General features: G+C 36.0%; 1 protein-coding gene across 1 annotated transcript in view; it reads right to left on the minus strand.

Annotated features, from left to right (window-relative positions):
- Positions 1-23,827, minus strand: part of PRKDC (protein kinase, DNA-activated, catalytic subunit) — a 174,792-nt gene that overhangs the window by 112,661 nt on the left and 38,304 nt on the right. The window contains exons 25-31 of the mRNA XM_043967385.1: positions 22,920-23,072; positions 19,954-20,061; positions 18,841-19,067; positions 13,430-13,524; positions 10,159-10,258; positions 8,306-8,439; positions 1,380-1,634 (exon numbers count right to left, since the gene is read on the minus strand). Of these exons, the coding sequence (XP_043823320.1) occupies positions 1,380-1,634; positions 8,306-8,439; positions 10,159-10,258; positions 13,430-13,524; positions 18,841-19,067; positions 19,954-20,061; positions 22,920-23,072 (1,072 nt within the window). The remainder of the gene's footprint in view (positions 1-1,379; positions 1,635-8,305; positions 8,440-10,158; positions 10,259-13,429; positions 13,525-18,840; positions 19,068-19,953; positions 20,062-22,919; positions 23,073-23,827) is intronic.

The following is a 23,827-nucleotide window of genomic DNA, read 5'->3' on the forward strand; positions in this document are numbered from 1 at the left end:
GTAAATAAAAGACCCAGCAGACCATCTACCCTACCAATTTCTTAATAACCCAGATTTTTTTTTTAAAGTACACTTTAGTTTACTTCTCTCTCAGTCACATGTTTTGTTATATACTGAAAAAGAAGAAGAAAAGGGGTCAAAATAGGTTATGTGGGAGGAAATAGAAGGGAGGGGAAAAAAAGACCTTTGGGATATAACCACATTACATTCTTCTAACCATATTATATTCCTCTTTACTATCCTCTACATTTCCATTCCTATAGGAAGCCCATCTCAGTCAAAAATACGATAGTGGGCTCCAGCTTCAGTACTTTGAAACCCTAAGTGGCACAATGCTTTAAAGCAGTGATTTGTGAATTTCCTTCCACAGTCATTCAAAATAAAGACCCTGCCTCTTTTCCCCTTTCTTGCTCTTTTTCTCTTTTGTCCAGTAATGTTTAAGTGATACACCTAGATGTCAATGTGTCAAATTCTGATTCAGCTAGATACGAGGATATTCCTTTGTATATGAACCATGAATGACCAGTGGCCACACACAGAGACCAAAGTTCTACAGAAATTAACCTATCATTTTTAAAAGGCATAAGACATTTGAAGATGCAAGCAAATTAAAACACAAGGCAATAGAAAATAGGAGAAAAATCAAAGGGCCCTGATAACACACTTTAATGTCACACAAATTAAAACTTTGGAAACATGACATCAGAAATTAAACCAGATTGACTCCTCTCATTGATTCCTTTAATTCCTAGTAACCTAATAATTCAGTCCTTTAAGGATCTGCAATTTCTTTGGTTTGGGCACTTCTCCACCAATTTATTTTTTATTTTTTAATTTTTGTGGGGCAATGGGGTTAAGTGACTTACTCAGCATCACACAGCTGGTAAGTGTCAAATGTCTGAGGCCAGATTTTTTTTTTAACTGAGGCAATTGGGGTTAAGTGACTTGCCCAGGGTCACACAGCTAGTAAGTGTTAAGTGTCTGAGGTCGGATTTGAACTCAGGTACTCCTGAATCCAGGGCTGGTGCTCTATCCACTGCGCCACCTAGCCACCTCCTTCTCTAGAGCTAAAACCTTTTTGACTTAGAATATGGTTTTTATGAGCCAATATGGCCAAAAAATTGACCAGCAGGTGTCCAACCCTCTCACAAGGAGCTTCCCTAAACTTAGCTAGGCTCCTGTAACAGGTGTTCAGTTCACTGAAAAGCCCTTGCCTGTCAGGCTTCCTGGCTGGCAGCCACAGGCACTACTCTGCCGGAATACTCTGGAGCCTAGGATCACACTTATTCCACATTTTCTAAGCTTCTGCAGTAGGACTAAATTGTAGTAAAAAATTTCCCAGAGTATAAATTGAAAATCACAGCACAAATTTTACCTACCTAATATCTCTTGCGCTTTGACAGCTCTCTCTTCAATAAATGTATTGTAACACTCCAAAGCTGCTAAAAGCATATCCATCCACTGCACAACAGCTCTTAAAGTGAAGGGTCCTTGTAAATCAAAGAGGGTAGGATGAGCCAAGATTCCTGACATATGGCCACTAACATTGCCTGCTCCTTCAAATCTGTCTATGAGGAAAGAAATGCCTTCTTTTTTGAGAATATCAGTCAACCAACAAGATGGAGATTTGTTGCCTAAAAAAGGGGAAGAAACAAGGTTTAATATTACCAAAATCAGAACATTTTAGATGGAACCAAATTTTTGTAATCAAATTATTATGACTAATGAAAAGTAGCAAAAGAACAGGAATAAAAATTGTCATATATTAGGAATATAAAACTAATCAGAACAGACCTTATTTTCAGGCCTAAGGACATAAACATATTACTTTATCAAGAGAGCTTTCTGCATAATTTTCTCTTTACATATAAATATATCTTTCTTTTGTTGTTGCTGTTGTTGTTCCAGACTTGCTATTTTACAGTGCAAGGGACTCAAGGAAAGTAAACTCCTTCGAACCAGTTCAGATGGCCAACTGTTCTATAACTTAAAGTGTTGCTTAGGGCACTAAAAGGTTAAAATTTGGCCAGGATCACACAACCAGGAATATCAGAGGTAGAATTTCAACCAAGGTTCTCCCAACTCCAAGGGCTATCCATCTATAACCATCCAATTAAAATCTTACACATACATTGTATTAACAGAGGCAGCATGGCAGAGTAAGGAAAACCCCCCTATGGTATTTGATTCTGATGACCACCCTCTTTCCTCTCTGGCTTTTTATGATCCTCTTCTTTCTTGTTTCTCTTCCCCTTCTGACCACTCCTCCAATTCCTTGCTCCATCATCTATATACCAGACCTACAATAGGTAAACCCCATGGCATTCTCCCAGGCCATCTTCTCTTCTCTCTAGAGGTGACCTCATCAGCTCCAATGAGTTCAACTACCATTCATATGCAGAGAACTCCCAGAACTACACACATACATACATTTATTCTATATATGGTATTGTATTTATATTTTAAACTTATTTATAACTCCCAGTCTCTCTGAGGTCCGGCCTCACATCACCAACTGTCTTTTGGATATTTACATATGGTGGTCTTTTAGGTACCTCAAAATTAAAATGCCTAGAACATAATTCATGATCTGATTTCTACCCCTTCTGAATTCAACTGAAAGAACCATGTTCCTTCCAAGCTCCCAAGTGCACAACCTTGGAATTATCCTTGGTGGCTACTCACTTTCCCTCAAAATAGAAAACTGACCCAAAAAATTTTATAATACCTCTACTTAGCATATTTGACAGGATCAAATCATTCTCATCCTGATGAGTAATATCCAATATACTTTTGCACATACACAAAGATATACATGTATACATGATAAGTAAATTTTAAAAAACACCCACTAGCATAAAAAAAAATTATTGCAAATCAAACTCCATAACCACTACAAGAAGAGATTCAAGGGGAAAAATGGATTTTCTACAAAGACTATGTCAATACATAGAAGAAATAAAAGCATCTTTTAAAGTCAAAATGAAGAGAGACAGGTAAGAAAGGGAAGTATTAGAAGGATAATAAGAAGCTTAGAAAATAAAGGGGCAAATCTTACCTGAATAAGACTCTGAAAACTCAAAGAAACCAAAAAGAAATCAATTACCCCATGAAACAGCAAGAACAAAAAGATTGGAAAAAATGGAAGAAAATTTCAGATATATCTGATATCAAAAACAACTGACCTAGAAACCAGTCAAGGAAAGATAATTTAAGAATCAATAGGGGGACAGCTAGGTGGGGCAGTGGATAAAGCACTGGCCCTAGATTCAGGAGGACCTGAGTTCAAATCCGGCCTCAGACACTTGACACTTACTAGCTGTGTGACCCTGGGCAAGTCACTTAACCCCCACTGCTCTGCCCCCCCCGGAAAAAAAAAAAAGAATCAATAGGACTTCCTAAAAACAATAATAATAATTTTTTAAAAGCCTAGGCACTACATTTCTAGAGATCAAAAACAAAAACATTACAGATCTAGCAGAACAGGAGGGTGTGGGGGGGGCAGCTAGGTGGCACAGTGGATAGAGCACTGGTCCTGGAGTCAGGAGGACCTGAGTTCAAATCCAACCTCAGACATTTGACACTTACTAGCTGTGTGACCCAGGGCAAGTCACTTAACCCCAATTGCCTCACCCAAAACAAACAAACAAAAAACAAAAACAACAAAAAAGAACCAGGGGGCAAAAGTATCCAAAAGTTCCAAAATTTCTACCACTCACCTTCTGAAAGGAACCCTCCCACCAAAAAAAAAACCATACACCCCCCACATACCCCAGGAAAGGGAGAGCTAAAATCCAGAGCTTCAACCTCAAAGAAAAAAAAGACAGCATGAACTCAAAAAGCAGCAGTTCAAATATGAGAGAACTAAATTCACATGCAAGATCTTCTATCATCTACTAAAAAACAAAAGATGTTGGAATTCTGTATTGCTAAGGCAAAAGATGATGGATTCCTACCAAGAATAACTTACTTTGCAAAGCTGAGTATAACCCTACAGATAAAAAGAAAAATGGACTTCTAATGGAAGGAACTTTCAAGCATTTCTAATGAAAAGACCACAACTGAGTAGGAATTTAAAATACAAACACAAAATCCCAGAAAACCTAAAAGGTAAAGTTATTTGAATAGTTGGAAGGAGCTATATGGTTATGTAGAGCTAATATTCTAATGAGGGAGAAGAAATAAATGTCCCTTCAACATCTTAATGTCTTCAAAGGATACTGAGAGAGTTCAATGAGAAAAACAAAGGATCTGAGAATGGATAAGTTCTGTTCTAAGGGGTTTGTTTTTGTTTTTGTTTTTTTACAAGGCAATTGGGGTTAAGTGACTTGCCCAGGGTCACACAGCTAGTAAGTGTTAAGTGTCTGAGGCCGGATTTGAACTCAGGTACTCCTGACTCCAGGGCCGGTGCTCTATCCACTGCACCACCTAGCTACCCCTCTAAGGGTTTTTAGAGGGGGAAAAAGGAGGATAAAATGAAAAGGAATACATGAATTTACAAAGAAGGATAACAGGTATGGAATTTGCTATTTATAATAATTGAAACATGTAAGAATATGTAAATAGGAAGAAGGGGGTCAGCATCAGAAGAACCTTTATCTGAAAGGGTTTAAAAAGCACAGTCTGATGTAGAAAACCATTAAACTTAAGGAAAACAGACAGAGGTAGAAGGGGAGCCTAAAAGGGGGAATTAAGAGGAAATGTAATATGTGGAAGAGAATAGTTACAAGCAAAACAAATTCCCTAATGCTGAAAGGTGCACTAAAGTGAGTTAAAAAAAAGAAAAGAGAAGAAATTAGTCTTAAGAAGGATGCCTTAGATTGCCTCTCAGACAAGTGGGTAACAGCTGAATCAATTGTGTTATATGAATGTATTAGAATATTACTGCACCATAAGGAATTATGCAAGAGGAAATTTCAGAGAATACTGGGCAGTAAGAATTAATATAGTGTGAAGTGAGTAGAATTAGAACAATTTGTACAAGAACATCATCATAATGGAAAACAACTATGAAAGATTTAAAGATTAAATGAGGGAGGAAAAGAGGAAAGGAACAAGCATTTATACAGTACACACTACGTGTCAGGCACTGTGGTAAGAACTTTAAAAAACATCATCTCATTTGATTCTCACAGCAACCCTGCTAAGTAAATGCTGTTACTATCTCCATTTTACAGTTGAAGAAACTGAGGCAGACAGAGGTTTAAATGATTTGTCTAGGGTTACACAACTAGTAAGTGTCTGTGGAAGGATTTTAACCCAGGCACACCAGATTCCAGGTCTAGCACTCTGTCCACTTCACCACCTAACTGACTACAGCAATGATCAACCATGTTATGATAAATAATATCACCCACCTCCTAAGAGAGGTAAAGAATGTAGCATGCAGACATAATCATTTCTGGATGTGACACCCCAATCTGAATTTATTTTTGTTGACTAGGTTTGTTATATGGTTTTTTTCCCCTTCTTGTTTTTTAATTGGAACTAGGGGAAAAAAGAAGGGAAGAGTAAACCACAATGATGCAACAAAAAGGAGGGAAGCACTGTAACATTTTTTAAATACACAAAAGAAAATAGGGTCAGCTAGGTGGCGCAGTGGATAGAGCACTAATCCTGGATTCAAGAGGACCTGAGTTCAAATCTAACCTCAGACACTTTATACTTACTAGTTATATGACCCTAGGCAAGTCACTTAACCCCAGTTGCCTCACCAAAAAAACAAAAAAGAAAATAGAAGAAAGCTCAGAAAGAAGTATAAAAAAGCAGTACAGCTTTGGAAGCAATGTCTACAATTTATTAAATACTGTGCTAATCCAGCAATACCTCTATCTATCTATCTATCTATCTATCTATCTATCTATCTATCTATCTATCTATCTATCTATCTATCTATCAATCTATCTATCTATCAATCTATCTATCTATTTGGGTTTATATCCCAAAGACATCCCAATAAAGAGGAAAAGACCTATTTGTACAAAAATATTTATAGCAGCTCTTTTTGTGGTATCTAAGAATTAGAAATCAAAGGAATGCCCATCAATTGGGAAATGGATAAACAAATTGTGTTATATGATGGTGAAGGAATATTATTGTTTTATTGTACAATAAGAAATGACAAGCAGGAAGACTTTAGAAAGGCATGGAAAGATGTATAAAATGATGTATTGTGAGCAAAACTAAAAGAACACTACACAGAGACAGCAATATCGTCTGATGAAGAACTGTGAATGTCTTAACTATTCTAAGAAATACAATGATCCAAGGCAATCCCAAAGGACTATTGATGAAACATACTATCTACCTCCAAAGAAATAACTGATATTGACGGAACAGACTGAAGCATGTTATTTTTCACAGTCTTAAATTTTTTATGATTTAATTTGCTTGTAAAAAGTGACTAATATGGTGATGTTTTGCATGATCATATATATAACCCATGTATAACCCATATCAGATTGCCTGCTGCCTTGGGGCGGGGGGGGGGGAGGAAAGAAGGGATAGAGATTGGAAACAAAAACTATAAATCAAATAAATTTAAAAAAAATTTTTAAAAAACAAGCAGGATGAACTGGAAATTCACATTTTCATATAGAATCAACTTTCTATGTTCTGTTTCATGTGTACCAATGCTCCTTTTTGTTGAAGTTCACAATTTAAAAATTGTTTGAAAAGAAAACATTTTGGGGAAAGGAAAGAGAGGTAGAATGGTGAGATCCCTAAAAAGAAAATTTAGACATACACAGATAAACACACTCAAGGAAAAATACAGAGAAAAGATGAGAATGGGCAGGTGAGAGAAGAAATCTCATTAGCTAGATGCAAGTTTATTATGTGACTAATGTTAAACACAACTCAGTGTAGAACAACTCATACAGGTTAAAAGGCAACTTTAATATTCATTTCCTCTCTATGAGGCAAAAATTATTTCTGAAGAAACAATCTGACAAAAAGACTGTGGTTTCTTGTCTGTGTAAACTCTTCCTCACTTAAATCCAATTCACACTCAAGTCAAGATATCACCTATCATCCATTATTTTACCCCAATTTCATGATGTTATTGGTCCTCTTCGAAAATGAAGGACCAACAATAACTACAAAATTTAAAACCATGATCATTATTAAAATACTATTTTTTCTTTCAATTTAAACAGAAAAATATCTTGTTAATTTCCTGCTACAACAAATGGAAACTATCTCTCTTTTACACCTTTAGAGAAAAAAAAGAGTCATTTACTTTTATGCAGCAACATCTATTACCTCTTTAGGATGCCTTTGAGAAAGATTTATAAAGATTTTCACAGTGAGAACAGTGTGGTATAGGAGAAAAGTTCCTGGATTTGGGGTCCGAGGACCTAGGTTCATAATAATGTCTCTGCAACCTATACAATACAACCTTAGAAAGTCAATGCTGTTCCTTAGTATACAAATTTTCTCTCATCTACAAAATTAGGGAGTCAGACTTGAGAGGACCCTTTAAGTCCCTTCTAAATCTAAAACCTATGAACTGCAGGCATAAATGAAATTAACTGTTGGTGTTTGTTCTATATCTCAGGTGAAAAGGAAGACTGATTTAATTTCTGAGTTGTAGCTTACCTGTAATATAGACAGTACCCAATGCTAACAGTGAGTGAAGAATAAATTCATTGGTTTCATTAGAAAGACATTTTTAATAATATAATTTAGTGACCTAAGTATTTTCCTACAAGGATATTAATGTCTTTCTACTACTTTTATTAAAAGTATAAGTGGTATATAGACATTTAGAGATACCACGTGTTAAAACAGTACAGTATAGCTACATTTATTTCCATTAAAAATAGTGATATTGGGGCAGCTAGGTGGCGCAGTGGATAGAGCACCGGCCCTGGAGTCAGGAGTACCTGAGTTCAAATCCGGCCTGAGACACTTAACACTTACTAGCTGTGTGACCCTGGGCAAGTCACTTAACCCCAATTGCCTCACTAAAAATAAATAAATAAATAAAAATAGTGATATTAACTAAGTATAAAGCTGAATACTGTATTATCAGAGTATTTTTGATTTTTAAAGTAAAATTAAGTGGACTACAGAAAGTGAAAATTAAGGTGGAATTAAATAACTGATATATTTAATTTTTAAAAGTTATAAAATTCAAAATAATTTCCTCAATACCACCATTGAACAACAGCCATTTATGAAGCTATTTAATCACAGATCCTTTTAGTCAATAGATTTACTTTAAAAAAACATACAGTAAATACTAATACTCTAAATACCACTGCAAAAATTAGCATACTGTAGCAAAACACTGCCATTGTACCTGGTAGCAAAGGAACGAATTTATAAAAAAGTTCTATGGATTTGTGTCTGCATTCTGTTTGGGGGCGTCCACATTGCGCCAAAAGCCACTTGACGAGATCCAATAAACACAGTGTTTGAACAGGTGGAAATCCACTAAAATAACAAGACAATAATTACAAATTAGTAGATATTACTGGCACTAATCTCATGATAAGATTCACATTAATATGTTTCAAAACCCAAAAAGCACATCATCATCATAACTAACATTTATATATTGTTTACAATATGTTAGGCATTATGCTAATTATTATCTCACTTGATCCTCACAACAACCTTGCACGGTAGGTGCTATTATCCCCATTCTTCAGATGAGAAAACTGTGGCAAACAAGCTAAGTGCCTTGTTGCAAGATCACATAGTGAATAATTGTCTCAGGTGGATGTGAACTCAGGTCTTCCTAACTCCAGGCCCAAAATTCTAATCTAATGAAGCACCCAGCCTCTTCTGACTCCCTTCCTTTTATCCAGCTATCTTCCATGCCTAGAATGCTCTCCCTATGCCTCCTGGTCTCCTTCAAGATTTGGCTTAAATCCAGCCTTTTGTACACAGGAGGTCTTTCTTGGTCTTTTCCACTGCTGGTGTCTTTCCCTGGAGATTGCCCTCCATTTGAACTATGTATTTTGTATGCATGATTTTTTGCATGTTTTCTCCTCCATTAGATTATTTTTGTTTTGTTTTGTTTGTGGGGCAATGAGGGTTAAATGACTTGCCCAGGGTCACACAGATAGTAAGTGTCAAGTGTCTGAGCCCAGATTTGAACTCAGGTCCTCCTGAATCCAGGGCTGGTGCTTTATCTACTGTGCCACCTAGCTGCCCCTGCCCCCATTAGATTATAAGCTCCCTGAGGGGAAGACCTATATTTCTGCCTTTTTTCGTATCCCAAGTAATTAAAAAAGGGCCACATATATAATAAGCACTTAATAAATGCTTATTCACTGACTGACTTCTACCAGTCTTCTTCTCTCCAATACTGCCGTAAGTTGAAAGTCTGGTGACTTTTAATTTAGACTATAGAAATAGCCTATTAATTGGTCTCTCACTAGGTAACCTCTCTCCTCACTAATTCATCTTTCAAACAGCTACGAAAATAATCTTTCTAAGGCACAGACCTGTGACCATGCCCTACCACTAGTCAAAAATCTTCACTGATTCCCTATGGCCTCAAAGATTAAATAGAAGCCTCTTATCGTGGCCTTCAAAGTCTTTCAGAGTCTAGTTTCTTTTTACAATTTTTCTCTATTATTCTCCTTTACACATTCTGAGTTCTGGTCAAATTTGGCCACCGAGCTTTTCCTCAAACCTGGCTTCATTCTATTTCTTTCTCCTCATTTGTGTACAGTCAGGGTCCCATCCTCACTTCTAGCACTTATAATCTACCTCTGACATAAGAGTCTTTCCTGACTCCCCCCAGCTATTGGTGTTTTATTCAGTCTGATTTGTATTTATTTATGTACAAGTTGTACCCTTTCACTAAATTAAGTTCCCTGAAGGCAGGCACTGCTATCTTTGTCTTTATATCATCAGTACATAGCACCTTGTAAGCACTTAAATGTTTGTTGAATTAAATTAATTTGAATTATCAAGCAACTGCTTTAATTCGGTCAAATTCTGTAATTGTTAGTGTTGCACAATAAGGGAAAAGGAACAAGCAAAAAAGAGAAAAAAAATCTACCCTCAAGGTCAAATAAGCTTGAAACCAAGTATTCTATACCACAAACCATATAATCCTTTCTAGTATTTGTTAGCTGAAAAAGGACAATTTTATGTTTAAAAAAAAAAGATACAGCACAAAAGCAGAATATTACCAACCGAGGTAAACGTCGTTTTTTGGGCTTATTTAAAGTGACATGCTTCTTTTCAATCATGCGAGTCAGGTGATCAATAGCATCACAACACTGCTGAATTGTACCTGTTCCCCCCCCCAAAAAAAATTATTAGACTACATGCACAAAAACAATTTCAACAGTAATTTTATTACAGGAACTGAAATTCTAGTCTTGAAAGAACCTCAGAACTTATCTACCTTATCTGAGTTCCAGATAAGTTAACTGAATTAGCCCAAAATCTTGGCTTTGTAGTACCAGAGGCAGGATAGAAATGTAAGCTTCTGATGACAAATCTGACTCTTTCTGCTCATCACTGTGTCCCTATTAATCATCCCACGTGTCATTATTAAAGAGACGTATCCTTTTCCCATAGATTTTAGTATTTCTCAGACCTTAAAAAGTTTTCAATAAATGTATAATATGTGTCCATCCTTCAATCAAAAAAGCCACAAACTGTCGGAAAAAAAGGAGCATATTCTCCTGTTTGTGAGAATTAAGGCAAACAGAGAGGCACTTCAGCTGTTTTACATGGACAACAACACTCCACTTATGTATTAAGTGGAATACTGGTAATATCAACCATCCAAAGCTAAGATGTAAAAACAGTAACAATAACAATAATAGCTAGCACTTAACTCTTTAAGATTTGCAAGGAACTTTACAGATATTAGTTTACTTGATCCTCCCAACAATTCTTTGGTGCTTATAGATGAGGAAACTGAGGCAGACAAAGGTCAAATAACTTGCCCAGAGTCATACAGGTAGTAATTTTCTGAAGCCAAATTTTAATTCAGTATGTGGGATAGGGGAGAGACACAGGCTTCTCAGGGATCACAAAACCTGTGCAATGTCAGTTGCTACTAACTTAAAATTATATGTACATTGTAATGAACATTATCATCATAAACAAGTTTAACTATTTTCCTCTTCAATTCTCCCCAAATTAGACTAGAGCAGATAAACCAGGATGGAGGAAAACTGAGAGAAAAGACATTTACTAGAAGCCCTTCACAACCCTGGTTGCTTTCCTCTAGATGCTATTCAGCTTACCAGTGTCTAAAAATTAGTCTATCAATGGTCTGACCAGGGCAGTATACATTAAGATTATCACCTCCTGGGCCTATGATCCTTTTAGCTTTTTTGGCTGCTGTATTAAATTTCTCCCTTCTACTGAGCTGCAGTACATTATAACTCCTCGATATTCACAAACTGCCTTACCTATGAAAACAAACCATTTATCACCCAAATTCTAAACAGGAATTAATAGTCACTCTTTTATCAAGTGTTAATTTAAAAAATATATATACTATAAAAGACACTGTTTTATCAACTGTTATTTTTTTTGAATTGAGGTCTCCTTAGTTTATTTCAACAATATTGTACATTTTGTTTTGTTTCTGAGCAAGAATAGAATTTCACGGGCAGCTAGGTGGCACAGTGGATAGGGCACCAGCCCTGGAGTCAGGAGGACCTGAGTTCAAATCCGGCCTCAGACACTTAATACTTACTAGCTGTGTGACTCTGGGCAAGTCACTTAACCCCAATTGCCTCACCAAAAAAAAAAAAGAATAGAATTTCACTCAAAATGACAACTGTTATCAATGCATGGGAATTTTCATTAAGCTAACAAAGGATTCTACTGCATCCTGGCCTAATTACAAAGGCTCCACTTGCCATCCTCAAGTTGGCTAGCTAATTGTTAGCACTACATCAAGCTTTTGGCATTGAAGCCTGCTAAGAATCAGGATGACATAAAATGTGTATATAAAATATGTGGATTTGGGGACAGCTAGGTGGCACAGTGGATAAAGCTCTGGCTCTAGATTCAGAAGTTCAAATCCAGCCTCAGACACTTGACACTTACTAGCTGTGTGACCCTGGGCAAGTCACTTAATCCTCATTGCCCCCCCCCCCACTTGTGGATTCATTTTATTTTTATCTTTCCTATTCAAGACAAAATTACAGTACAGATAATATTATTTTAAATTAGAATGAAATGTTGATTGTGGCAAAAGGATATAAATGTATAAGAGGCCACTGACATAATTAGTGCTTGAGAATATTCTGACTCATCATAGGCTATTGAAACTGTTATGGCACAGAAGGGAAATCATTAAAAAGAACACCTTAGGGGCAGCTAGGTGGCGAAGTGGATGGAGCACCAGCCCTGGATTCGGGAGGACCTGAGTTCGGGTCTGGCCTCAGACATTTGACACTTGCTGGCTGTGTGACCCTGGGCAAGTCACTTGGCCCTACTTGCCTCACCAAAAAAAAAAACCAACCAAAAAAACCCAACAAACACCTTAGAAATGGGCTTAAGTACTAGGTGGGTGAATAAGATTCACTTTTTAGCAATTAGAATAATCCAGGTATAATAAAAGATAAAGGCAAGAGAAAATAACTTTATAGGCAACTGAGTAAAGAAAGACAATAATATTTCACAACTGGAAAATACTTCAGTATCACTAGTCCCACCCCTTCATTTTGCAGACTAAGGCTCAGAGAGATTAGTTTATTTCCCCAAGTCATACAACTCATTAATATTGAGTTTCTCTTCCATTTGCTACATTTTTTCCTGATTTTTATTTTGGGCTGTTCCTTGCTCCCCTTATCTGGAAGAGAGATGCAAGTTCACTAATTTGATTATAGATATTTATTTTGTACCTTGCATGTATGAAATATTGTGTGGAATACAAGGTGTGACTATATAAAATGTGCTGAATGTTAGAGAAAATGCAGTTACTCCATTAAGATATTTTGCACATATGTATAACCTATATCTGGTTGCTTACCACCTCAGGGAGCGGGAAAGGGAGAAAGGGAAGAAAGGATAAAATTTGGAACTCAAAATTCTAAATAAAAATGTTTATTATTTTTTAAATATACATTTTGCATATAAGTGAAGTTTTTAGATAACTTTAGATAACTGAAGCTTTGGCAAGTTTAAGTGCTTTTTTTTTTTACTTTATCCATTAAAAAACAAAACTTTTTAAAGTCTCTTCCTGATTAAACAGGCTTATCCCCAGAAGTTTAACTACCAAGTGAAGATTACTTTTGGTTAAAACAATTTATTAAAGTGTCTCATAAAGCAGACATGGACTATATCCCCCATTTTTACAGGGAATAAAACTATGTTTGTCATAAAGCTTAAGACAATATTTCATATTTAAAGGGCTACCTTATGTTCCCCTGAAAATTTTTTTGTTATGTTGAAAATAGGTTATTATAAAAGAGAAAGTTTAAATGCAACTCACCTAAAGATTTCTCATCTGCATGAGTTAAGGCCAAACTTTCCATATAAATGACCAAAGCTTCAAAGACAAACTGTTCTACAAGAGCCTCCTCTTCTCTGTAAAATAAAGAAAGAGAATATAGTAAATAAGAAACATGAAGAAGCCCAAAAAATGAAATAATTTAAGTAAATTATTAGAAAGATTAAAAGGCACAGCTCTGCAGCTGAAGTATTTCTCCAAAAGTAAAAATATCAAAATCAGGCCCCAATTACAAAAGTATGCATCAAATAACGGCAAAATAACTGGTATCTTTGCATGGTGCTTGAAAGTTTATAGAGTGCATTGACATAGGCATTTGATATAATTCTCCCAACAATCCCATGAGGAAGGTAGCTCAGGGCTAACCAGGAAGTAAAAGACACTTTTCGTTTATTTAACAAGTGTCTATACTTCTGAGCCATTTAATATTATGAGGAACACATCTGCCTTAAAATTAGGGAAGGGCCTTTGTTTCAGAGGAAGAATTTTGGAGTTTTTAAAAACTCTAGGGCAGCTAGGTGGTGAAGTGAATAAAGCATCAGCCCTGGATTCTGGAGGACCTGAGTTCAAATGTAGCCTCAGACACTTGACACTTACTAGCTGTGTGACCCTGGGCAAGTCACTTAACCCCCATTGCCCCGCCCCCCCCCCAAAGCTCTATAAAATTTTCCCAAGGCAATATGGCACAAATTCCTATTCAACTCTTAGCGAGGTCATTTCATTATCCTTCTGTAATGTTTGTCTAAGAAAAATGTGCGGAGGGGCAGCACCACAGACTCTCCATCTAACTCCATATCATAGAAGTTAGACAACTGACATTCATAGATTTTCCTGTGTCACAAAACTCTGAACTCTTCTGAGTTATAATGGATCTTCTTTAGGATGCTCTACAATGGCACTCACAAAAAGAAGCAGCTAAAAGATAAAGTAAATTCAATTTTCATTTGGAAACTTAACTGGATCTTCTCCATGACAGGAACATTTTAGGTGAGCAGCACATCTCCTTAATTTATGCCTTGCTTAAATATTTATGATGAAAGGATGAAGATGTAATCAAACGATTATGATATCTTTCATGTAATCACTGTACAATTGTATAACATGAATAGGAAACATCTGATTGGAAGGGAACTTTCAAGGTAACACTTTGGGGTAAAGAATCAATTGCTTTTTTACAATCAAGAAATAAAAGGCACTGCAGGATATTTTATTTTCTGCATTTTTCAATCATCAACGTGACTATCTGGCCTGCTATGGAATATCATTTATAAAAGTATGCCTATTCCTTTTTCATATCTTTTGTAAGAAGGCCTTCAATACAGTGATACTACATGTCTGAGAAGCATGTAGTAGGCATTAATGACCCAAAGTGTAATAGTGATATGTATGACTAGTATGCATCATGAAAGATATTAGTAAAGGGATATATGACAAGAAAGGAAAATGAGCCATCTTTGGTACCCGTATAATAATGTAGAGAGATCAAGAAAGACCACATATGTTTGGAGAGTTCTCTATGGAGGATTTAAGAGTTACACAGGATGAAGAGTGGATTCACTGTGATCTCTCCTGACAAAAATAAAGACCCAATAAAGAAATTCAAGTCAGAAATCTCAAAACACAATTACGATAAAAGTGAGCATAAAATTTAATGTTTAAAATAGATTATAGGGGGCAGCTAGGTAGCGCAGTGGATAAAGCACTGGCCTTGGATTCAGGAGGACCTGAGTTCAAATCCAGCCTCAGACCCTTGACATTTAACTAGCTGTGTGACCCTGGGCAAGTCACTTAACCTTCATTGCCTTGCCCCTCCCCCCAAAAGATTACATATTAAGAAAAAATAAACCTCATTTAAGAAAATTAGTGAGGTTTGAAAAGATAAGTTACCACTTCAAAAGATAAGTAAAATCTAATATTTTGGCTAAAGACTAATGATACAACAAGATTTCTGAAATCCCTTAACATTATTTACTCATTTTCATAACCTAGATATAAAGGTCAAGAAGGATTTATTCATCCTACTTTTTAAAAATTTTAGTCTATGGCAGGGTAATCACCAAGAACAGAACAGTAGAGAACACACTCTCTGAATTACAAACTCTTACAGTGTTTGGCACAGCGGTGTACCTGCTAAATAAAATTGGAAATGGTATATCTAATATGCCATCTTTCCCACAGCTTTCTTTCTTCCTTCTCAGGATGACTGTTTTAAAAAATTGTCCTTTATTTCCAGTACTTAGCATACTATATGCCTGGCACAGAGAAGGTACTTAATAAATTGAAAGCACTTGTTGATTGGCCAACTGACATCATATTCTTCTCTCAAATCTGATAGCTCAATTAATTCTACTTCAGGTAATCTTTTATTCATAAAAATGTCCTTTAAACCTCTTCCTCCCCCTTTTTGAAATTTAAAAGAAATTTTAAAAAATATTTTGTTTTAATCACTTAAGATTTACCTTTCACCCTCCCATTCCAATTCCCCTCCTTCTCCAATTGAGAACACAAGAAAAATAAAACCCATTACAAACATGTAGAGTTAATCAAAACAAACTTTCACACTGGCAAGGTCCAAAAGAAAAATTTGTCTTATTCCGCATTCTGAGGCCTTCACCTCTATCGGAAGGTAGGTAACATGTTTCATCATCAGTCTCCTGGAATCCTGGTTGGTCATTCCACTGACACAAGTTCAGCACAAAAGTATTTCATCAAATTTATATACCACAACGTCTTCATCCATTTCCTAATTATGGGCACCTTGTCAGATTCTCATTCTTTGCTACTTCAAAAAAAATTATAAACATTTTTACACATCTTTAGTTGGTTTTTCATAGGACTAATCTGTCCCTAAATTTACCCTCCCCTTAATTTCCTCTACTCCCTTCCCTTCCCTTTCGTGTGTGTGTGTGTGTGTGTGTGTGTGTGTGTGTGTGTGTGTGTGTGTATTCTTCCTTCTGACCAGGTTCAGAGAGTGAGATTCAAGTGTCAGCTGCTCCCCACCATCCCCTCCTCCTTGTTCGTACAGATGTCTGCTTCTACACTGCAATTAGGTGAGATAATTGTCCCTAACCTTCTTTTCCCATCCCCCTCAACGTGTTCCTCTGTCACCCTCTTTCTACTCTTAAAATCAAGACAGAACTCCTAGGCTATATCTAATCAGACTCTCTCTATGACCCTTGAGGATGACAGGTTTTAGAAGGGACATGTTTCATTTCCCCATAACTGAATGGAAGCAATTTATCCTTAATAGTCTTTTATCACCCATCTGTCATTCACTTTTATGTGTATCTCTTTACTCCCATGTTTGAACTCCAAAGTTTCTTCACAGCTCTAGTTTTTTTCAAAAGGAATACCTGGAAGTCTTGCATTTCATTAAAGTTTCATTTTTCCCTCCTGTACTCAGTTCTGCGGGATTGTTATTGCTGGCTATAAGCCCACAGACTATATATTCTGGAATATTACATTCCAACCTCTCCATTTCATTATAGTGGTAGCTGCTAAGTCATGTATGACCCCGACTATGACTCCTTGGGATCTGAATTCTTTCTTTCTGGCTGCTTGTAGTCTTTTTTCTTTGACCTGGAAGATGTGGATTTTGGCTATGATGTTACTGGGAGTTTTCATTTGGGGGATTCTTTCTATTTTCACTTTGTCCTCTGTTTTGAGGACACCTGGACAGTTATTTCTCTTTTTTAAGATTTCTGGAGGGACGGTCTGGTCTGGTGCTGTTGTTGCTTTCTTAGACTATATAGTGCCTACTATGTGCCAGGCACCATACTAATATTTGTAACATTTGACAAATGTTATCTCATTTAATCCTCACAAAATCCCTAGGAAGTTAAGTGCTAATGTTATCTCCATTTTACAGTTGTGGAAAATGCAGACAGAAGTGAAATGACTTGCCCAGGGTCACACAGGTACTAAGGGTCTGAAACCAGATCTGAACTCAGGTTTTATTGATTCCAGGCTCAATGCACTTGTGGTAAAAAAGTGAAAGTTTTTAACAGTCGGTTAGTATAACTGAAAGACGCCAGTTTTTGAAGGACCACCCTTTCGGGGAGGAGACTGTGACGAACCACCAGTCCGTCTGCTAAGCACTCCACTTCTGGGGTGGGAGCTTAAAAGGCAAGGAGAGAACGGAAGTGATGTCATTTTTTTCCCCCGCTCTCCTCGCCTGCTGGTTTGTTCTGCACACACAGACGCTGACTGAGGTTCGACTAGGCCTGGTTCTCCGTAACAGCACATTCTTGACACGGCTCTCAGCCTCAGAGGTGGCCTTGAGTTTTTGGTGAGTTCTAGACAGGTTTTTGGTGAGTTCTATACTGAATATAGACTAAGCTTAGATCTAAGACTGTTTGCACTTCTACTTTCCTATCTCTCTAATCAACATCACCTTGTAATTCCCAAACAATAAAAGACCTAACTAAAGATCAGAGGCCTCTTCCACTTACTGGTCTGGGAGATAAATAAGGGAAAGGTTAAAGGGGAGTTTAATGCTCTTGTATCCAATTTTAAATCTCACACACTATTTATGGTATCACCAGCTAGCTGCACTATCTTATCTGAGAGAGGTGAAGGATTCAGTATAAAGAATGAGAAATTTTTGGGGGACATCACTAATGTGGAAATTTGTTTTGTTTGACCATAAATTTGTTTTTTTGTTTTTGTTTTTTAGTGAGGCAATTGGGGTTAAGTGACTTGCCCAGGGTCACACAGCTAGTAAGTATTAAGTTTCTGAGGCCAGATTTGAACTCAGGTATTCCTGACTCCAGGGCCGGTGCTCCATCCACTGCACCACCTAGCTGCCCCTTGACCATATATTTGTAACAGGGTTTTTATTTTTGTTTGGGGTCTCCCCGCCCCGCCACAATGGAAGAGGAGAGAGGGAGAGAAAGAAGGTAGGTTTCTACTGAATGAAAATATAAACATATTACGTGTGTGTGTGTGTGTGTGTGTGTGTGTGTGTGTGTGTGTGTGTGTGTGTGTGTAAATGACCAAGCTTGGCCTCATCAAGAAAGCCAAAGAGAAGACCAACTGAGGGGGCACTTTGAAACTTTATTCAAAGAGGTCAAAGATTATGAGTATAAAACACTAAAATTAATGTCAGACTTCTTAAATGTGTTGGTTACTTCTGCTGAACTATTTTTTTCTTCTTTTTTATTCTTTATCAAACCTGCGGGGCTCCATTAGAAAATGTTAAGTGTAAAGACAAGAAATATCAATATTTATTTTTTTAAATATATGTGTATAATACATATATGATGCATAAGAGGATAATGCATTACATAGTCAAACATATATTCCCTGATCAAGATTAATTTACTGATTTCAAATAATACTTTGAGTAATTCTTTAAAGGCAGAAAAGGTAATGTTCAATTTTTGCTGACTTACCTAAATTCTCTGTAGATATTGTTAAAAGCAAGTGCAGCTCCTAGTCTCTTGAAAGCATTGGGGTGAAGTGCAAAGCTGTACAGACGCTTAAAAAGTGATTTAGTGTTCACAGGACTTTTCTCTTGCTGCTGAGGTGTTGTCTGCTTAATGGACCATTTTAAGAACTCTCTTACACACTGACCACAAAAATCTCGCAAGGTACTGTCAACAGGATCCACTATGCCATCCTGAAACAAGAGACAAATTATTTTGTCAGTAAACTTTTATTTCTGTCATAGCATCACAATTATAGTATTAGAAATAACTTTAGAAATCCCTAAATTCAATCCCTTTATTTTACAGATGAAGAAACTGAGGTCCACAGAAGAGTGACTCTTGCTCTAGCTCCCTTTTATGTATTATTTTTCCCCAAGCTCCATGCTTATATTTCTATCCTTAGTACAATTCCTGGCACACACTAAACATTTAATACATGCTTTACCATCCATTCTTTCATACAGACCAATTAGGAGGCTATTACAATAGTCCAATCAAGAGGTGATAAGGGCCTGAATTAAGGTGGTAGTGGTGTGAGCTGAGAGAAAGGGACAAATGAGAGATGCTGTGGACCTAGAATCAATAAGACTGGGCAACTAAAATAAGTGGATATTTGGGATTATGAAGAGTTGAGGACAAATCCCAAGTTGCAGACCTTGGTTACTGGAAGAATAGAAGTGTCCTGAACAGAAATACGGAAGTTAAGTAAAAGTGGGTTTGGGGGAGAGAAGATGAGTTCTGTTTTAGACATGTTGAAGCGCTGTTTTTTCCCAAGAAAAAGTCAACAGTTTCAGTTATCTTTTAAAATGAGTTAGGTTAAGCCTTAACTTGTTTGTGAATATTTTCTTACAACACAGGAAAACTTTAAAATTTAAAAACAAGGCATTCCAACTCATTAAACTGTTTTTAAAATTCCTTAAATAGCATAAAATATTTTAAAACCTATATGACATAATTAAAAATTAGTAAGAAAAAGAAATTATTTTGGTCTCTTAAACAATCTATTTGTTAAAAGTCTAAATATACATTTTATGTTATTGGCCAACAGAAAAAGCAGAGAAATCAATTGCAATGTACCAGAATGGTTTCTAGTAATGTCACTGTATCCCGACTTTCAAACTTCTTGTTGTTGGTGAACCAGTGAATCAGTTGCATGACAAGTGGTTCATACAGTTGCCTTGTCACCTAGGTCATAAGATAATAAATATTCATTACATACACCTGAATCTCATTCTTCTAAAATAATTTTGCCTAGAAATAGCTATACTTACTTGCTATTTCCAAATAGGTCAAACTATTACTATACCATCACAGCAATATGCAGCCCAGAAATCATGCAATTATACCATTTTAGAAGTTATTTCATCCAACCCTTAACAGAAGCACAAAGCCCTTCTATAATATTTCTTTGACAAGGTATATAGCATCTGTCAAAGTGACATGGGGTAAAGGCAAGTTACTCCATTCTTTTTTTTTTTTTAAGTGAGGCAATTGGGGTTAAGTGACTTGCCTAGGGTCACACAGCTAGTAAGTGTTAAGTGTCTGAGGCCAGATTTGAACTCAGGTCCTCCTGAATCCAGGGCCGGTACTCTATCCACTGCGCCATCTAACTGCCCCAAGTTACTCCATTCTTAAACATTTTCAGAATGTTGTCATTTAAACAGAGCCAGAGTAGAAGGGATAATTTCCATCACTCTAATAATTCTACCCAGCAGCTTTAGTTCTGCTCTAGAATGTGCAATAGAATAAATCCAGTTCCACATGAACATGCTACCTGAAGATAGCTCTCGTGCTCCTAAGTCTTTAGCCTAATTCCTTCAATAACTCCTCCTACAACAGGACTTTCTGCCCCTTATCTCTACTACCCTGGACATATTCCAGTTGATTGGTGTCCCACAAAAAATGTTATATGCAGAATGAATAGTACACTCTAAGTGTGATATGATCAGTGTCAAATACAGTGAACTACTATACACTGTTCTAGATATTATACTTTTACTAATGCAGCTTAACTACTTCAACTTTTTTGGCAACTACATCACCAAGGTTGTAATGTAGCAAAAACCCCTTTCCTTTTCACAATAATTACAATTTAAGCATACCATATACACTATGTACTTATTCTCCTAATTTTATGAACATGAGTACAAGATCTGATTTTTATTGCTATTTAGTTGAACTTCATGAAGATTCAATGCCCTGTTTTTACCTGTCAATATCTTTTTGGATTTTGATTCTAACATTCAGGAAATTAATTATCCCTGCCAGCTCCAAATTTGGTAAATGTGCTGTCTACAACTTTAAGTTATTGAGTTTTTTTAAAAATGAAGAAGATATGATCAAAGACTACAAACTGTGTGGATCAGCTGAAGATAGAATTTTCTATTTGAACAGAATTTCCTCCAGAGTGAAGGAGATCAAACAATCAACTTGGTCCATGAGAAACAACATGCATCAAGTATGACCATTTGACATTGTACTTAATTACATAATGTTGTCCAGCCTGTATTTTTCCCATCTTCTTCCATTATAAAATCATAAGAGACTTTGTAAAATGCTCTGGCAAAATTCAGTTATATTTGCAATATTTCCCTGATCTACCACTCTTACAAAAGGATCAAAAAGATAAGGTTAGTCAGGTATGCTTTGGTGTTAGTAAATCTAGGGGGTCACTATTTCCAATTATAAGTACTCACAAAACAATCAAATTTAATAATGTGTTTTAGAATTTTGATGGGGATTCAAATAAAATTAAGTTACAGTTCCAAGAATCCATCTTTCCCCTTTGTGAAAACTGGGACTTTATTTACACATCTCTAAGTTTTCCAGCACTGTCTCAAATATTTTTCTGAAATCCCTTAAAGATTGTGGAACAGTTAAATAATTATGTCTCATGATTCTTGTAGTAATCTGGGATATCATTTGTTCAGGCAAGACTTTTGAGCTCATTTAGAGTAGCTAAATAACCTCTTATTACCTAAAGATAAGGGTTTCAACTTTCCTTGGGATATAGTTATTCTTCCAGTCATATTTTGAAAAGATGGAAATAAAAGAGGAGTTGAGGTTTTTTCTGTCAACCAAAAGTATTATATGATTCTCTCTGAGAAGTATTTTTTTCTTGTTTTTTTTTTCTGAAAACATATTATGCTGTCCTTTGCATTTTTCACAAGCCTCAGTTCAACCTCAACTCTAGCCTTCCTGACATCATGTTTATAGGCTTGTACAAATCTTTTATATACTTCCCTGTTTATTACCCTCCTTCAAACTTTTATATGTGTCTTTTCAAAATCTAGGCTCCAGAGATTTAAGGTCCTCCAGTTGACTACATGAATCTTTTTTACATTCTCATCAAGATTGCTCAGAAATGTTTCTGAAAGCTTCCTTCTTGAGCTATCTTCCCTTTGAGAATTTCAAGCAATGATATATTATAATTTCCCTGAGCTTTTACATTCAAACTACGGAAAATTTAAGCGGTAGCTCCTGAAGCAATTTTTTAACAGAGAAATAAATTTACCCAAAGAGTATCTGTCACTTTTCCTTTTCTGCTTCAATGCTACATTGAATAGGAGTCTCCCTACCTACTTAGTCTTATCTCTTTCCCTGAAAACCCTGAGAAGCAGAAATATGCACAATAAAATTCATTGTGGCTTTGATTGAAGTTGCTTATGCTCATACTTTAAGGTGATTATTGGTCACAAAAGGTCAGTATCTCCACTACATTCTAACATAACCTTCAAAAAAATCTCAAATATTGCTTCTATACTTATAAAAAGAATAAAAGAGAAAGTCTATTTTCAACCAGGTATTTTTTTTCCCAAAGGTGATTATCACTACTCCTTTAAAAGTTCTAGTCTTCCATTCTGGACATCTATCTTAGTCTCATTTCAAAAACCTATTGTATTTTAACACTCAAAAATACCCTTTTTTAAAAGACAGAACTTTCTATTATTTTAGTTTATATAAATAAATCAGACATGAAGATATCGCTCTGTTCATATGTAGAGGTACTTAGTTTCAGGATTAAAAATAATTAATCTGTTTACCTGATCTACATCACAGGCAAGTCGAAGTAGCACAGGAAATGTTTTCTTATACAGCTGATGCATGGGTGGGGAAGCCGCCTTTTCTTCAGGTATATGAGCTGCTTTTCCCAACATAAACATAGCCATGCTATGTAACAGTTCACAGGCTGCAATCTTTAATAAAACCAAAACAATTATCAAAATCACGTATGCCACTACTATGTCAAAAGAAAAATGTTTAGCATTTTGTAAAAATAGGGTTTAAAATAAAACAAAACCAAAATTTTAAAAATGCAACAGATGAATGAGTACTCTATGACTCCAATACAAATTCATTTGAGGAGATACTTTGTGAAAATGTAGAACTCCTGCCTTTGTTCACTTCACTGATATTTTTCTGTCCAAAGAACAAAAGTTCTAAATTTCAAAGTTTTAAAAAGGACAAAGACATTAATTTCATTTTTCGTATACCAAATTCTACTTATGGCGTGACAAGTGCTAACATATTCCTTATTCGTAAGAACACCATTCATCTAATTTGAGCAGATTCGAGTACATATTTGTTCATTTTGGGTTACTAAGGAACCTGAATCATATTAGAGACATATAACATAGCCATGACACCATATAAGGTTTTAAATCTGAGGTTATCTGTCTTTTTCGTTGTTTTCTCTAAAAAACTATCTGTATATTAATAATTTGCATATGTCCTAGCATACTACATTTCTACCATAAAGGGTTTTTGCTAGAGTCATATATCAAAGGATCAGTGATCTCACTGATATAAAAATTCCCTTCAACTACAGAAGTTAACAACTCATGCAGAACTGCCCAACTTGTGTAAATTTTATCCATGTCATCTCATAAATTGCAAGAGATGAGAGAGCCAATATGGTAGGGAAACCCCCCCCACCTAATATAAATATAAC

This window comes from Dromiciops gliroides, chromosome 1 (assembly GCF_019393635.1).
Source record: "Dromiciops gliroides isolate mDroGli1 chromosome 1, mDroGli1.pri, whole genome shotgun sequence".
Classification (NCBI taxonomy): domain Eukaryota; kingdom Metazoa; phylum Chordata; class Mammalia; order Microbiotheria; family Microbiotheriidae; genus Dromiciops; species Dromiciops gliroides.